This window comes from Coregonus lavaretus, assembly GCF_964263955.1.
Source record: "Coregonus lavaretus genome assembly, chromosome: 1".
NCBI lineage: Eukaryota > Metazoa > Chordata > Actinopteri > Salmoniformes > Salmonidae > Coregonus > Coregonus lavaretus.
Window position 1 is genome coordinate 17177576 of NC_139988.1, and position 18011 is coordinate 17195586.

The following is an 18011-nucleotide window of genomic DNA, read 5'->3' on the forward strand; positions in this document are numbered from 1 at the left end:
TTCATTAGGTTGTGGGAACAGTCTGGTGGGAACATTGTGTCAAGGACGTAGAGAGGCAGGTGTTACCAAGACTAGTATTCTAGGCCCACTACAAGGTGATATAGACGCAGAGCCTTTAAATGTTATTCATAGGACATTCGCCCAGCATTTAATCATACAAACACAACTATATTTTGCACGTTATATGTAGACAATCTGCACATGTTGGGTTTGAACCTGTAATGTTTGGTTCCTAAGCCAGGTCCTTTATCCTCTGCGCCACCAGGGAAGGTCTCTCACATATTTTTTCAGTATATAGCCATGGACAGTTTTAGTGTTTTGGGAACCCATCTCATATCCCCACAATGTTCCCACAACCTAAAGAAACATTCTGGGAATCTTTAAAGAACATACTAAATGTCTTCTAGGAAGGTTTTGTAACCTCAGGTGAATTATTTTTGCACCCTAAAAGAAACATTGTAGAATCATCCTCACAACTGGACAGTTTTTTGTTTGGGGAACATACACCAAGTATACCAAACATTAGGAACACCTTCCTAATATTGAGTTGCACCCCCTTTTGCCCTCAGACCAGCATCAATTAGTCGGGGCATGGACTCTACAACATGTCGAAAGCGTTCCACAGGGATGCTGGCCCATCCACAAGGATGCTCCAATGAATCCCACAGTTGTGTCAAGTTGGTTGAATGTCCTTTGTGTGGTGGACCATTCTTGATACACACGGGAAACTGTTGAGTGTGAAAACCGGTGCACCTGGCACCTACTACCATACCCCATTAAAAGGCACTTAAATGTTTTTGTCTTGCCCATTCACCCTAAGAATGGCAAACATACACAATCCACTTCTCAATTGTCTAAGGCTTAAAAATCCTTCTTTAACCTGTCTCCTCCCCTTCATCTACACTGATTGAAATGGATTTAACATCAATAAGGGATCATAGCTTTCACCTGGTCAGTCTGTCATGGAAAGAGCAGGTGTTCTTAATGTTTTGTATACTCTGTGTTCTAGGAACATTCTTGCAACATCAGGCAAAAATGTTATACAAACATTCTATAATCATCAGCAGGACTGCGCAGTTTTGGTGTTATGAAAACATTTGCCGCAACCTAACGAATGTTCTGGGAACTTTCTGGGAACAAATGTCAGTTTGCTTGGTTCTCGTTCCCCTCGCTCCTCGCTTCCCCTTCCCACACACACAAAACTGAACAAGTGGAAACTCCAGACAACACAACTAACTTAACCCACAGAGGCAGTGGTCTATATTCATTGAAATGTCAGTTTATTTAAAAACTCATCCTGACCGAATAGCACTAATTTATTAAATACAAGGGGGAAAAAAAGAAAAAAACATAAATATACATGATCCAGACACTTTCCATACTGCAGACATGAGGGGAGGGGGTGATTGTTTACAATGGAGTTATTGTGTGATTATTACTCCCATTGCAAAGCAGAACACACCACAACAGACGCGGAAAGATGCTGCACTTCGTCACAACATGAATGCTGTTGGATTAAATGTTTTAATGTGGTTTATAACTTTTTTTATTACAGAAAAATTCATACCATTTTTATTTTATTGTTGAAATATTTCTAGGCAGCGTTAGCTAGTGTGTTTGAGAGAGTTCCCATGCACTGCCAAGCAATGGGAGTGTTGTCTAGCGCAGTGGTTCCCAACCTTTTTCTGTTAATGTACCACCAACTGAATTTCTCCCTGTCCGGAGTACCACTGATTGGGAACCACTGGTCCAGCAGTATCTAGCTTTGACACAGGGGTTCACATCTGCGATAAAAACACAAGGGCCAGGAGTTTTTCCCTGATCAGGACAAACTCTGCACCCTAACGTAATCCTACAAAAAGAAAGGGCACTTAAAAATACACAGGACAGTGCGAAAGAGTCTGGTAGTCCAACTAACACGGTTCTCCAGAGACAACGATACAAAAACAAAACTTCACTAATGCACATCCAAGCTTTTAGAGGAAAAAAATACATAAGCAATCACTCTAAAATATTGGAAGCTTTGACCAGTGTGGTATTATTCAGTAAGATCCAAAAGCACAGGGGGTGTTAGTGGTGGGATGGAGAGGAGTGGTTGTTACAAAGAGTTATCGCATACACACTCATTTTTATATATAGACACACAGATGTCCATTTGCTGTGTTTTCTAGTCTTTGTATTTTTTTTTAGAATCTACTGGGTATGTGGATGGAGCTGAAAGGACAAAGCAAACACTCCATCACACAATCACTAAAGCAGATATCTCACGCAGCCTGTGCCAGATACAGCGTTAGACTGGTGCAACTCAGACCAGGTGAGCGACTACAATTAGGATGGACTGAATGTTTGAACAGCTGTGATAACTGGAGGAGCTGCAGTTGGCATTGTGTTAGGTTACCGTTCCACTCAAATAAGAAAGTGTTGGTGTGTGTGTGTGTCTCTCAAAAGCAGTATGCCTCCCTTTGTATACAGTATCTGAGCGCCAACATTCATGCCTGACTGTTACTTATCAGTCTACGACAGCAGCTCACCCTACCTTAAACTGTACAGTAGTACCAGTCTTTGTGTCTATGCACTCCTGCAGTCTGTGCTGCGAGGTTTGACATGTGTATCTTAAATATGAGAAGTTTTGATGGACTCGTCTCTACAGTGCAGGGCAGTGGATGACACATGCAGTGGTTGATGATTGGACTGGACCGGAAGGTGCGGCTTTTATTCTTTACCACGGCCATGTCTCAATACTCTTATATGGTCCTCTCCTCAGCTCCTTTCCCTACTTATCACTGATTGGTTAAATGGAGCGGATAGATTCATCATATTAAATGTACTTTCACCTTTCAGATCAGTGGTAACGAACATAAGGCGAGGAGGAAAGGAAGCCGTTCAAGATTGAGACATATCCCATATCTTTAAACACAAACCTGCCCCATCTCTGCCTGCCCCATGTCCCCAGTCCTCTCCACCCCTCCCCCTGTATCCGTAGCTCTTCCTCCTACTCCCTCTCCAGCTACTGGAGCTCCTTCATCCTGTTGAGGGCGGAGCCGGCCTGGAACCACTCGATTTGTGTCTCATTGAAGGTGTGGTTCAGCTGGAAGTCATCTTTGGTGCCGTCACTGTGCTTCACAACTGCATACAAAGGCTGGAGGGGGCAGCCACACACACACAGTTAGACAGACATACATGGTGAACCTTACCTGGAAACAAACCTTAAGGCTAAACACTGGAGCTGGGTGGTTCATATCCTGGACAGTCCAATTTAGACCATGATTAGTTAAATCAGGTGTGACCATGATGGGCTGGAACTAAAGCCTAGAGATTGGTGTAAGTGCCACTCACCTTTCCTGGGGCGAAGGTTGCGAGTCCTTTGATGGAGATCTTGTCGTCTGGTCGGATCTTGTCATAGTCAGCAGGGTTCTGGAAGGTCAGGGGCAGCATACCCTGTTTCTTCAGATTGGTCTCTGCAGAGAGGAAAGGAAAAAAGGGTTGCTGCAGGGATGCAAACTGGTGAGGACCCATAAAGGTGACTCCCCCCCCTCCCCAAACAGACACAGAAATGCAGTGTGAAGTGCAAGAAAATCTATTTGCTAGTTTTCAGAGAACAACAAGTACATAACATTTAATTAGTCTCAATACTCCTAACTTTCCCAATCACAATAGACAGAGAAAAGTGTCCGGGGGGGAGCTCTGGTCAGCGCTTACGGTTTATCATGACACAAAATGATAATTGGTCTCCACCGACAGGAAGACATAGGGAACTATATCATCTTTGTTGTTTCCACATTCAATTCGGTTTATTTTCTTCTCCAGTTCACAACAAACATTTAGAAAAACAAAGTTGGATGTTCTAAGTCCACAACAATGCTTACACCACACCAGGAGACAACTTGAGGTCTGGGGAAGAGAGTTTGCAAAACAAATGCCCACCTGATTCATACAAATCATGATATCATTCTGCCAGGTAGGCCTACTTTGCAGTCAACATTTAATTGGGAAGGTTTTCTGGGAAAGCCTTTAGAAATGCCTGTTTAGGCATGCCAACTGGCTACACAAACATAGGTGCAAGGAAACAGGCATTACTTCAGAAAGTTGCAGGAAATATGAATCACTGATGCATTCTTCTCATGAATTAGGAGAAACTGTGCAATTTAACTACTTTTCTAATAAGTTCAATACATTTTCCAGTCAATGATTTCGATACGAGCCCCCCCCCAATTAGGATCTACACGATTCACTTGGATTGTCTATTTTGAGATCAAAGTGGTGAATATCGTCGAAGTTGGGGAAGGAAGCAATGTAGATGCAATGTTCTGCGGGTGTGCGCACATACACAACAAACTATCCCTTTTGGCCTGTGCTTAAGTTACCGTGGATCCTGGCGAAGCTCTTGACGATAATGCATCTTCCTCCCAGGTGTCTGGGCTCCAGGGCGGCATGCTCTCTGCTGGATCCCTCACCGTAGTTGTCATCTCCCACAACCACCCATGACAGACCGTTGGCCTGGGAGAGGAGAGATCACCAACCACATCAGGGAAACCTAAATTCCCTCATTGCCATTTCCTACACTGATGGCCAAATGTTTATGGGTATTCTGAATCTATAAAAGAGCTGAGACACGCACAACAGACTTTCAAAAGGGAAATTTGAGCGAAAAGTACAGGTTTTAATCTCAAGTGAGGATGTTTGAGCTAGGGGTCATGGTTCATCATCCGGGGTGCTTACCTTGTAATGGCGGGCGACGTCAGGAACACCGCCGTACTCTCCCGTCAGCTGATTCTTGATCTTGTTGACGCCGTCGTTCTCGATGTTGACTGCTCCAATCAGCATGTTGTTAGAGATGTTGTCAAGGTGACCACGGAACTTGAGCCAGGGGCCGGCAGCACTGATGTGGTCTGTGGTGCACTTCCCCTTCACCTGGATGGACAGAGACAGAGAATGGTGGATTGGGAGAAAGGAGGAAGAGTAAGTTTAACTGAAAATAAATGTATATCAGAAAGTTCTGTAACGATCCACCCTCCTGAACAGACCCTAGTTTTTCCCCCCCTTTGACCCCTGACCTTGATGAGGACTTGCAGGTCCTCCAGATCTCCTCCGGCCCACTTGTCAAAGGGCTCCAGCAGCTGCAGCCGGGTGCTGGTGGGGCTGACGTCCACCCTCAGCTTGGATCCACCCTCTGCAGGGGGGTGCTGGTAGGTGTTCTGACCGGGGTCAAAGTCCAACTTAGGCAGCTCGTCTGCGTTGGGAGGCTCCAGCTTGAACTTCTCTCCGTTGGCGGCCGTGAGGTAGTCAACCTCAGGGTTGAAATCCAGGGTTCCTGCGATGGCCAGGGCTGTGACGATCTGGAGGAGGAGAGGACAAGATAGGTGAGGTGTGTACAATATCTTCCATGGAAGTGAGTGAGAACAGAATGAAAGTGAGTCAGCAAAAAAGCTGTGTGTGAAGGTTTCCGTTAGCCGGTAATAACCGGCTTCTGACGATAAAAAAAACATATTTTCAAAAAACTGGCGCCAGCCAAAAAAAAAAAAAGGGAAATAAAACACATTGCAAAATAATGATTTTTAGCCTATTCATTGATGGAAATACATTTGACCAGTCATGTTTATAAAAATATACAAATCGGTCTATAGGTTAATTTGCATAATTAAATTGTCTTGTACATTTGTTACTGTTATGTTTATTACATGCGCACAGCATACAGATAGAGCCTATAAGTGGAAAATATGTCAGACAGCGCGAGAGCAGCAGCTACAGCTCATTTGTTGCTGTGCTTTTATAAGCCCAATCATTGCGTAACACTTCTAAATGCAAATAGCCTGTTAAACGGTTTTGATGGCCATAATTAAAAATACCCACTATTTTTATTTCTCAACTGGTAATTTAAGCATGCTTCCCATTCAAGTGCATATAGGCCTACGGTAGGCAGGCTTCAGCGTCACACACAACCACTTTGCATTTTGAAAACATACAGTGCATTCGGAAAGTATTCAGACCCCTTCACTTTTTCCACAATTTGTTAAGTCAGCCTTATTCTAAAATTGATTAAATAAATACAAATCCTCAATCTACACACAACATCCATAACGACAAAGCAAAAACAGGTATGTGTGCTAATTTATTAAAAATAAAACAGAAATACCTTATTTACATAAGTATTCAGACCCTTTGCTATGAGACTCGAAATTGAGCTCAGGTGCATCCGGTTTCCATTGATCATCTTTGTGATGTTTCTACAACTATTGGAGTGCACCTGTGGTAAATTCAATTGATTGGACATGATTTGGAAAGGCACACACACACCTATATAAGGTCACACAGTTGACAGTGCAAAAACCAAGCCATGAGGTTGAAGGAATTGTCCGTAGAGCTCCAAGACAGGATTGTGTCGAGGCACAGATCTGGTGAAGGGTACCAAAACAATTCTGCAGCATTGAAGGTCCATAAGAACAGTGGCCTCCATCATTCTTGAATGGAAGATGTTTGGAACCACCAAGACTCTTCCTAGAGCTGGCCGCTCGGCCAAACTGAGCAATCGGGGGAGGTGACCAAGAACCCGATGGTCACTGACAGAGCTCCAGAGTTCCTCTGTGGAGATGGGAGAACCTTCCAGAAGGACAACCATCTCTGCAGCACTCCACCAGTCAGGCCTTTATGGTAAAGTGGGCAGACGGAAGCCACATGACAGCCCGCTTAGAGTTTGCCTAAAGGACTGACCATGAGAAACAAGATTCTCTGGTGTGATGAAACCAAGATTGAACTCTTTGGCCTGAACGCCAAGCGTCACGTCTGGAGAAAAACTGGCACCATCCCTACAGTGAAGCATGGTGGTGGCAGCATCATGCTGTGGGGATGTTTTTCAGCAGCAGGGACGGGGAGACTAGTCTGGATAGAGGCAAAGATGAACGGAGCAAAGTACAGAGAGATCCTGATAAAATCCTGCTCCAGAGCGCTCAGGACCTCAGACTGGAGGCGAAGGTTCACCTTCCAATAGGACAACGACCCTAAGCATACAGCCAAGCCAACGCAGGAGTGGCTTCAGGACAAGTCTCTGAATGTCCTTGAGTGGCCCAGCCAGAGCCCGGACTTGAACATCTCTGGAGAGACCTGAAAATAGCTGTGCAGTGACGCTCCCCATCCAGCCTGACAGAGCTTGAGAGGATCTGCAGAGACGAATGGGTGAAACTCCCCAAATACAGGTGTGCCAAGCTTGTAGCGTCATTCCCAAGAAGACTTGATGCTGTAATTGCTGCCAAAGGTGCTTCAACAATGTACTGAGTAAATGGTCTGAATACTTATGTAAACGTGATGGTTTAAAAAAATAAAAGAATTTTTTTTTTTTGCTTTGTCATTATGGGGTAGTGTGTAGCTTGAGAAAAAAAAAAGTAATCATTTTAGAATATGGCTGTAATGTAACAAAATGTGGAAAAAGTCAAGGGGTCTGAATACTTTCCCAATGCACTGTATCATCCCACAAATGTCCCAGAGTGTTTGGAATAAGCTATTTCTTTCTCACACCAATAGAATGTAAACTTTCCTACTACGGGGGAATGACATAGGCTAGTGATTTTGCAGTTCTTTAATAGTCTTTTTTACCCGTCATTTTGGCTGAGGAAAAGTAAAAAGTTATTCTAACATCTTCAAAGTGCGCATCGGAATTCGGTAAGAAGGACGCATGCCCTTGCGTCCTCAAGTTGCATGTTCTGCAAAGATAAATAACCATAATCTTAATGTGATTTCTGTCATTCTGAGCACCGTGAACGGACGCCCTAATCAGGTTACGCTCCCAACGCATATGGGTCTGGTAAATTTCTCAAATGTCCGTTAAATTAAAAATGCTGCCGGTGAAATGTCCTGCGCCACATTTCCTTAACGGAAACCCTTGTGTGTGTATATTCAGTCTTAACAGTACCTCAGGGGAGGCGACGAAGGCGTGTGTGGCTGGGTTGGCATCGTTCCTAGCGGTGAAGTTCCTGTTGTAAGACGTGACGATAGTGTTCTTCTCTCCTTTCTTCACATCACGCCTGAACAGAAACATCGACTTAACACTGTGTTCCCCAAATAACACCCTACTCCATATATAGTGCACTATGGGCCATTGTCAAAAGCAGTGCACTACATAGGGAGTAGGGTGACATTTGATACGCAGGCAATATCTTAAGACATTTTTAATCGAAGTCTTTCAAGTTCAAGTGAATATCAACAGAATGAACACGAATGAGTAAGTCAACTGACTATTACCTGTCCCACTGTCCAATGCAGGGTCCACAGGCATTGGCCAGGACCATTCCACCAACATCACCGAGGATCTTGGACTACAGAACAACATACATACATCTTCAGTTAGGAGGAGCCAGCAGTAGGCCAGCTGGGAGGAGCCAGCAGTAGGCCAGCTGGGAGGAGCCAGCAGTAGGCCAGCTGGGAGGAGCCAGCAGTAGGCCAGCTGGGAGGAGCCAGCAGTAGGCCAGCTGGGAGGAGCCAGCAGTAGGCCAGCTGGGAGGAGCCCAGGACATAGCAGTAGTATTCCTGCTGAGGATCTCAACATCCAGAGCTCCAATTACAAACTGGCTACAAGTGATGCCCTTAAAATAGAGAGCTGGGCCAATGTTAATGTCCTTGATGCTTAGGAGGATGTCAACAATATTTTACAACGGTTATCCTGTTGCCCTGATTTGTTGGGTGGCGTGATCAGCAGACCAGACACCCCAGTAGTTCGAACCCTGGTCATATCCCCTTCCCCTATCCATCTACCGGTGCCAGGGACTCACATATCCGTCTCTCTCGATGGTGGCGCGGATCTGTTCAGACCCGGGAGTGATGGTGAATGCGGCCTTGCACTTCAGCCCTTTGTCCAGGGCCTGTTTGGCCACGGAGGCAGAGCGGCCCATATCCTCATAACTGGAGTTGGTGCAGCTGCCAATCAGACCTGATGAGAGGGGACAGATTAAGCAGCCACCCACTGCATGTCTACTTTCTCATATTCAATAGAACAGCTATACATCAGTGTTTAAGGCTAAAGCCAGAAAAAGTATATCTAGTAATAATATAGTAACATCACAGTTATAGTCATTTAAGGTCTAAACAGAGACGCATGGTGGTGAGACACAGTGGCCAGCTGTGAGGTCAAAAGGATCTGAAGACTGCACTGACCCACTTTGACCTCCAGGGGCCAGCCATTCTTCACTGCCGTGGCCCCAATGTCTGCCATGGGGTGGGCCAGGTCAGGGGTGAAGGGCCCATTGATGTGGGGCTTCAGCTAGGAAGGACAAAGAAAGATAGCGCGGGTCAGGTTGGATTTGTGTGTGAGAAAGATTATTATTATAATTATTATTATTATTATTATTATTATTATTATTATTATTATTATTATTATTATTATTATTATTATTAGAAAGAGCAGGGGACTCACCTCATCCAGGTTGAGCTCGACGATCGAGTCATACTCACAGCCCGTGTCAGGAACCAGCAGGTCAGCATAATCGTCAGCCAGGGCAGCAATGTCTGAGAGGAGAGCGAGGGCAACGGGGTCGGATAAATGGATCAAGCATCTCTTATAAGGAAATGACAAACCTTCCAGGGAGCGTCCCAAATGGCACCCTATTCCCTTTATAGTCCACTATATAGGGTGCCATTTGGGACGCAATCCCAGAACTTCCCACAAACATATTCAGCACATCACCTGACAGATCATTGCATATCACGCACACAGACATACTTGTGTGATGACATGAACTGACTGACCTCCACGGCCAGTCTTCTCCAGGTATGTCTTCATGCGGTGGTTATAGGGGAACACAGAGGTGGTGGCTCCAATCTCAGCCCCCATGTTGCAGATAGTGGCCATTCCTAAAACACACAATATGCTGTGGGTTTCTATGGGCATTCCTACAAACACAAAATATCCTACAACATTGCTTGATAGTAAACTCTGCCGATTGATGATTGTGCTCCTCACACCATACACAGAAAAACATAAGTATATTAGACCAAAGAGCAGTGGTGGTCAGCTGGTAACCATCCTAGTTAGATGATGCCAGTAATACAGTGTGCAGTAGAGGACAGTAGTAACCCAGTTCTCTCTCCCCCTCTCTGACCTGTGCAGGAGATTGAGTCCACTCCAGGTCCATGGTACTCCACAATGGCGCCAGTACCCCCCTTCACGGTCAGAATCCCAGCCACCTTCAGGATCACATCCTTGGGGGACGTCCACCCTGACAGCTTGCCTGTCAGCTTCACCCCAATCACCTGACAGGGGGACAGGAGGAGAACATGATTTAGTGAGGTTTATGTAGTATCATACTGTAATATAGTACTGGGAAAAAAGGAGTGTCCAATTTAAACTGGAATTCGCACTTACCTTGGGACATTTGAGCTCCCAGGGGATGCCAGCCATGACGTCAACAGCATCAGCCCCTCCCACTCCAATGCAGATGGAGCCCAGTCCACCACCATTGGGTGTGTGAGAGTCTGTGCCAATCAGCAACACCCCTGGGTAGGCATAGTTCTCCAGGATGATCTGAATGGGTGAGATAAGAGAGTGTCAGTTATGGTACTTACCACTGCAAACAGATAGCTCTGCTCTTCATTATAAATGTGCAATATCTTATGTGAATGTATAATGAAATTCATAACAATTTAGAGGAACTTAATTCTATAAGGACATCTTGTCTATTATCAAGTGAGTGCATTGCCAGCAATCAACACTGGGGAAACATGTGCCTTCAGTGTCATTTCAGAGTAGCCTTGTTACTGTACCTGATGGATGATGCCAGAGCCTGGTTTCCAGAAGCCCACTCCATACTTGGCTCCAGCACTGGCCAGGAAGTTATATACCTCTGCATTAATGTCCTAAGAACCAAGAGAACGAAGAGAAATTGCAAAATATTATTACCAGTACTTTATTCCCTAGTCCTGCCTCCAGCCCCCAGGCCTGACGACCTTATCCTGCATCCATCCCCTTCCCAGACCCCTCACCTTCGCCCTCGCCAGGTCCTTGGCTCCTCCGATCTGGGCCTCGATCAGATGATCACAGTGGATAGTGGAGGGCACAGCCACACGAGGTAGGCCGCTGCTAATGAACTGCAGCATGGCCATCTGGGCCGTGGCATCCTGCATGGCCACGCGGTCCGGCCGCAGACGCAGGTACGTACGGCCCCTGGCGATGTCCTGCCCCACAGGGTCATCCAGATGGCCGTAGACGATCTTCTCCGAGAGAGTGAGGGGACGGTTGAGTCTGGAAGGGAGGAGGGCAGAGAATGTGTTGAGTTACTGTAAAGGGCTACAAATAGCTCTAATTGTACAGCTGACACTGAACAGAAAAGGCCTGGGTAATAGTCCCATCATTGCCTTGGCAAGACAACAAAGTTGGCTAAGTCAGAAACAGACTGGCACCCTGGCCTGTAGGCCATCTCACTGTAAGAATGGAGTGAAACAGGGACACGTGCTAATGTAAACGGTGGAGGGGTAGACTGACCTCTTGCGCACGATGTTGACGTTCTCATTGAGCTTCTCATAGCTGACGTAGTTGCTGGGCTCAAAGCGGCTCATTGACACTTTGGCCTTGGCATTGAAGGCTGCAGACACGTGCAGGCGCCGCACACCCTGGCCCAAGGCAAGCTGACGACAGAGTTAATTCAACATAAAAAAAAAACATACATAAAAATAATTTGGGCCTAGATTTAGATAGGACTTTGGGTGCAGTTCTGTAGCCCATGAGTAGTCAACTTAGATGAAAGAGCGCCTTAGACTTAGCAGATCAGAATAAGGTTGTAACATAAAATGTGGAAAAAGTCAAGGCATCTGAATACTTTCAGAATGCACCGTAGCTAGGTGGGACAACCAAAAATCACAGTAAGTACATTTTTCCTCAATAAAGTAGCTATCAGCAAAGTCTGAGCTAGTAAGGTGGGAAAAGGTCAAGTACAAATGTTAGTAAAAACTGAAAGACTCTTGTTGAGCACATAAAGACTCATTCTAGTTCAAGGTGAAACAGCTCTGCCTCTAGTTGGGAGCAGTATGACTAAGGCCTTTCATTGTCTGGAAGTGGATGAGATCATATCATTGGCACAATGTGGGGTAAACAAACAACTTAAGCATTTGCGAATGAATACCAGTGGCAAATAGCAGGCAGAAAATGATCTGGCAAATTCCAATGTTTAGTCAATAATCAGCGCTAAATGGGTGCTACAATGAAAATCCCTGACTACAACAGCGAGACATACATCAATAAACTGGTATTTTGACTTTCCGTGTCACCAAGGAGGTGCTGTCACTCACTAACGATGTTGTTTTGGTCACTGGCCAGACTGCGTCGTGCTTGCCAGCGCCCTGTGTGGTTGTTCTGCACCCTAACCTTCCGTTAACCTTGCAATCAATAAACGTGTCCTCGGTTGAAATAATATATAGAGCGATGACATCTTACATTTGGGCATATTATTCAAATTTTACATATTACAAGTGGCTTTAAATAACCATTTGTGTGGCAATGACTAACTTGAGCTCATGACGAAGCTAACGTACGTCTCAGGACACGATGACCTGGATGGCCGACAATAATTTGATCGTAGTCTTTCAGACAAACATCAAATCTAGACATCAGTTCCACATCCAAACTGCTTTCATTGTATTTGAGGGTGACTTCTCACACATAGATGGCACATAAACACGATACAATTTGTGGAAAACTGTCACTTACCTGGAGCCGTGCAACGGTGAGACAGTAGGTCGCCATTTTGTTCACTGACAAAGATGTGTCGAGCAGAGGTGACGTCAGCTTTTGTAGCTGTCAACGTCGCGTATCTTTGCAGGAAAATAGAACGCACGTGTAAAGTTGTGTTAGAAATAGAGACGTTCTGGATCCTACTCTAATGTTTAATTCAGAGATATATATAGAATATATTATTCTTAACTAATATGTGATATGAGTGCCACAAATTAAATCCTGATATTTTTAATCGAATATTTTGTTTACGTCGCTGCAAGGACCCCGGGATGAATTATGTGCGTTTCATATGTAATATTCTCCCTTTGAATTTAGCCAGATTAATTCACTGACATATCCATAGCCATAATCATTTTAACTAACGTGAAATAAACGAAAATTATATGACCCGAAAAAGAAACTAAACCAAAAGAAAATACGAAGTTGAAAAGTCACCTGTGTCTGTGGGTCAAAGTTGAAGGTTCAACATAACCATCGTATGCCCTCCGTTCGCCGAGAATGGCTAAACATCATCCAGATTTGATCTTTTGTAGAAAACAAGCTGGTGTCGGTAAGGTGTTTATTTTATTTTCAATGGATATAATTGCATTAATACTTACTTCTAATAACCAATGATTCGTGCTGTGAATGTTATTGCTGTGCTCGTGTCCTTTGTTGATAGTGGCTAGCTAGATAAGCTAGCTTGCTAGGAACCGTTAGCATACTGTTAGCTCATTCATTAGCTAGATGGCTACTGTATAAAAACAATGTATTGGTCGCATGCACATATTTAGCAGATGTTATTGCGGTTGTAACGAAATGCTTGTGTTCATGACCTGCTTCTTTATCAACCCATTATTGACTTGCCTTCTAACGTTATAGCTATGTGATAGTGGTTAAGTAGACTAGTTAGTAAGATAATAGCCCTTAATCATGACTCTCAGTTCCATTACACGAGTCATTGGACGAAGGCGTCTTCTGTAGGGGGGCGTTTTGTTAAGATCCCCGAAACTCGGTCTTTACATTAAGTAAACATGCATGAGGCAGTCGTGGGCGAAGCTAGTGGCTGACAACTGTAGGGAGAAGGCAGAATGCCCCTAGAGTTTTTGAGAGAGCTAGTAAGATGTCTTATTGATTGCTTAACCCCTAGCTTTATGGAGCAATGCTTTGTTGGCTAGCTACCTTATTCATGTTCACTCACTGGTTGTTCTATTGTTTACTTTTCAGCTATTGGAAGATTGTGCGAGAAATGTAAGTTTATAAAACATGTTTTACACTATGTTGTCTCTTTCTCCCACACAGGGTGTATTTGCTGCCCTTAAATGTACCCTCATAACTCCTAGAGTAGAGACCGTGTCATCATCAACACTTTGACTTTGTTTACTTTTATATGTAATTGCCCCAGTTCAAAATGCCACGGCATTAAACACAGTCTCATCCCTCTCTTCCCTCCTCTCCTAGGCGATGGAAAGTGTGTGATCTGTGATTCATATGTGAGGCCTTGTACACTGGTGCGCATCTGTGACGAGTGCAACTACGGGTCCTACCAGGGGCGCTGTGTCATCTGTGGAGGTCCTGGGGTTTCTGATGCTTACTACTGCAAAGAGTGCACTATCCAGGAGAAAGACGTTAGTCACCTGCTCTCTCTCAATCACTCACTTATAAAAGGTGTAGAAAAACCTTCACAACATTCAATGCTCCCGTATAGTTTATGCAGTGTATCCAATAAACAACATTGCAACAATAAACTATACAGAATCATTCAACATTGTGCTCCTTCGACATATAACGTTCTAGATCAATGTTGTGTGAAAAAATGAAAGGTGTCTGAGATGCTGAGTAATGATATGAAAGTGGTTGTACAAGTACTATTGTCATTTTTAACAATCTCAATGTAATGTGAGATTTTCTACTCCTCTCTCCTCTACTGGATGTGACCACACAGCGAGATGGATGCCCCAAGATTGTGAACTTGGGCAGCTCAAAGACTGACCTGTTCTATGAACGGAAGAAGTATGGCTTCAAGAAGAGGTGAAGACAGGCCGGTCCAACAAGTGCTTTGCTTCTGTTTTTTTGTGTGAACGTTTTTACATTTATTTTGTGTGAACATGTTTTGACAATACAATAAAGCTTTCTTTTATATTACTGCTGTCTACATGCATGCATTTTCCCAGTAGTTTGGGGTTAATGATCTAGTGTTCATCATTTTATGGGATGAACTGAGTTTTACACATGAATGAAATCTAATGTGATATCATGAAACTAGAACTGGGAAGAATTACCATCAGGAAAGATTGACAATAGTTTCCCACAACTCTCATCTATTCCCCAAAAGGTGAACTGGGGTGCTCTCTCGTGGTTTAAGGGAAATCTTCAGGGATGGTTCAATCACTTGCAAATCAAATAAACCTCTCTACATGCTAATTTGTTAAAAGCATGTGCTTCCACAACACTGCTCTACTGTTTATCGGTTTAATGTTGGGCCCAGTGTTAGTTAGAGGACTCGTGGATATAACCCGTTTTTGTTTTCACATGCAAAAGTGATTGCTTTTTGTAAATACGCTTTGGGGCCATGTATGGTATATAGTGTATGCATGGTCCATATTATCAGCTATGCTATTAGCAATAAACATTTTCACCTTTAGCCCAACTGATGCAGCAAAGTGCAAGTAAATAGGCTGAAGCATGGTGTTCCCTATCTGCATTAGCCAGATCTAGTTATTATCATATTGATGAATTTTAAGTCCCCAAAAACTTGCACAAACACTGAATATAATGTAGGCCTACCTGTTAGGGTAACTCGCCACCCGGGGTAAAAAGCCCCCTGCCTGTACTTCTCACAGAAACCACTTAATGTCACAATTGTTCCCCTAACACTTTCTCTGGTTTCCACTACTCTTGCTCTAACACTTTCTCTGATTTCCACTACTCTTGCTCAACAAAAAATATGATCTGTCTCATCACAATTTTTAAAGTCTTTCCAAATAAATTATTTGAGGTAGAGAGGCGTTGTATCCCAAGTCACCCTACAATTGACCGATGTTACATTTAACCCCACTCTCCCCTATGCACTCACTGGGAATTGCTGCTATAACTTGCTTAACCATGCTTCTGAAAAAAAGAAAACGGGTTTAAAATGGCGCAGTTCGCGCATATGTAGGAGTTGGGAAATAAATAAAGTAGGAATGGAACGCTGGGATTCCCCTCTTTCTAACAAAAGTCATTAAAACTGCTGTTTTCGCGATTGCAAGAATTGTTGTGCATTGACTGCTTGTCAGAATGCATGTTTCCCTCCCTATGCCACTTATAACATGAATGCGCCACGAGAGGAATATTTATCTAGCATAGAACACAACAACAAGCCGACTAGGTAAATAGATAAACTATTCTACTATGGGGTTGTTATATTTTTCTATTAATTACTCAAATCAAATTGTATTTGTCACATGCACGTGTTTAGCAGATGTTATAGCGGGTGTAGCGAAATGCTTGTGCTTCTAGCTCCGACAGTGCAGTAATATCTAACAAGTAATATCTAACAATTTCACAACATATACCCAATACACACAAAACTAGTAAGGAATGGAATTTAAGAAAATATACATATATGGACAAGCAATGACAGAGCAGCATGGACTAAGATTATAGAATGCAGTATATACATATGAGATGAGTAGTGCAAGATATGTAAACATTATTAAAGTGACTAGTGTTCCATTTCTTAAAGTGGCCAGTGATTTAAATAGGCAGCAGCAGCCTCTAATGTGCTAATGAAGGCTATTTAACAGTCTGATGGCCTTGAGATAGAAGCTGTTTTTCATTCTCTCTGTCCCAGCTTTGATGCACCTGTACTGACCTTGCCTTCTGGATGGTAGCGGGGTGAACAGGCAGTGGCTCGGGTGGTTGATGTCCTTGATGATCTTTTTGGCCTTCCTGTGACATCGAGTGCTGTATGTGTCTTGGAGGGCAGGTAGTTTGCCCCCAATAATGCGTTCGGCAGACCGCACCACCCTCTGGAGAGCCCTGCGGTTGCGGGCTGTGCAGTTGCCGTACCAGGTGGTGATACAGCCCGACAGGATGCTCTCAATTGTGCATCTGTAAAAGTTTGTGAGGGTTTTAGGTGCCAAGCTGAATTTCTTCAGCCTCCTGAGGTTGAAGAGGCTCTGTTGTGCCTTCTTCACCACACTGTCTGCGTGGGTGGACCATTTCAGTTTGTCGGTGATGTGTACGCCAAGGAACTTGAAGCTTTCCACCTTCTCCACTGCGGTCCTGTCGATGTGGATAGGGGGGTGCACCCTCTGCTGTTTCCTGAAGTCCACGATCATCTCCTTTGTTCGTTGACGTTGAGTGAGAGGTTATTTTTTCCCTGGCACCACACTCCCAGAGCCCTCACCTCCTCCCTGTAGGCTGTCTCATCATTGTTGGTAATCAAGCCTACTACTGTTGTGTTGTCTGCAAACTTGATGATTGAGTTGGAGGCGTGCTTGGCCACGCAGTCATGGGTGAACAGGGAGTACAGGAGGGGGCTGAGCACGCACCCTTGTGGGGCCCCAGTGTTGAGGATCAGCGAAGTGGAGATTTGTTTCCTACCTTCACCACCTGGGGGCGGCCCGTCAGGAAGTCCAGGACCCAGTTGCACAGGGCAGGGTTCAGACCCAGGGCCTCGAGCTTAATGATGAGCTTGGAGGGTACTATGGTGTTTAATGCTGAGCTATAGTCAATGAACAGCATTCTTACATGGGTATTCCTCTTGTCCAGATGGGATAGGGCAGTGTGCAGTGTGATGGTGATTGCATCGTCTGTGGATCTATTGGGGCGGTAAGCAAATTGAAGTGGGTCTAGGGTGACAGGTAGAGGTGATATGATGCTTGACTAGTCTCTCAAAGCACTTCATGATGACAGAGGTGAGTGCTACAGGGCGATAGTCATTTAGTTCAGTTACTTTTGCTTTCTTTGGTACATGAACAATGGTGGCCACCTTGAAGCATGTGGGAACAGCACACTGGGAAAGGGAGAGATTGAATATGTCAATAAACACACCAGCCAGCTGGTCTGCGCATGCTCTGAGGATACGGCTAGGGATGCTGTCTGGTCCGGCAGCCTTGTGGGGGTTAACATGCTTAAATGTCTTAATCACTTCGGCCATGGAGAAGGAGAGGCCACAGTCCTTGGTAGTGAGCCTCGTCAGTGGCATTGTGTTATCCTCAAAGCGGGCGAAGAAGTTGTTTACTCGTGTTGTTTGCAGAGGAAAGGTACATCTGGAATGTTCTAGCATCTTCAAAATGTGCCTCAGCAGAAATATTTTTCCATGTTCCATATT

General features: G+C 44.4%; 2 protein-coding genes across 2 annotated transcripts; one reads left to right on the forward strand and one right to left on the reverse strand.

The window, feature by feature from the left end:
- Positions 1-1251: 1251 nt before the first annotated feature.
- On the reverse strand, positions 1252-12739 carry LOC311127998 (aconitate hydratase, mitochondrial-like). The gene is made up of 17 exons (XM_084159925.1): positions 12686-12739; positions 11465-11607; positions 10966-11224; positions 10747-10839; positions 10349-10507; positions 10086-10236; positions 9733-9837; positions 9401-9492; positions 9142-9247; positions 8760-8917; positions 8233-8306; positions 7904-8015; positions 5055-5336; positions 4720-4911; positions 4365-4497; positions 3337-3458; positions 1252-3139 (listed from the first exon to the last, which is right to left on the reverse strand). The coding sequence occupies exons 1-17, from the start codon at positions 12719-12721 to the stop codon at positions 3008-3010; spliced, it is 2349 nt and encodes a 782-aa protein (XP_084016051.1). The 5' UTR covers positions 12722-12739; the 3' UTR covers positions 1252-3007.
- Positions 12740-13059: 320 nt separating this feature from the next.
- Positions 13060-14836, forward strand: LOC311107554 (PHD finger-like domain-containing protein 5A). The gene is made up of 4 exons (XM_084150061.1): positions 13060-13262; positions 13919-13942; positions 14153-14319; positions 14637-14836. The coding sequence occupies exons 1-4, from the start codon at positions 13211-13213 to the stop codon at positions 14724-14726; spliced, it is 333 nt and encodes a 110-aa protein (XP_084006187.1). The 5' UTR covers positions 13060-13210; the 3' UTR covers positions 14727-14836.
- The last annotated feature ends 3175 nt before the right edge of the window (positions 14837-18011 follow it).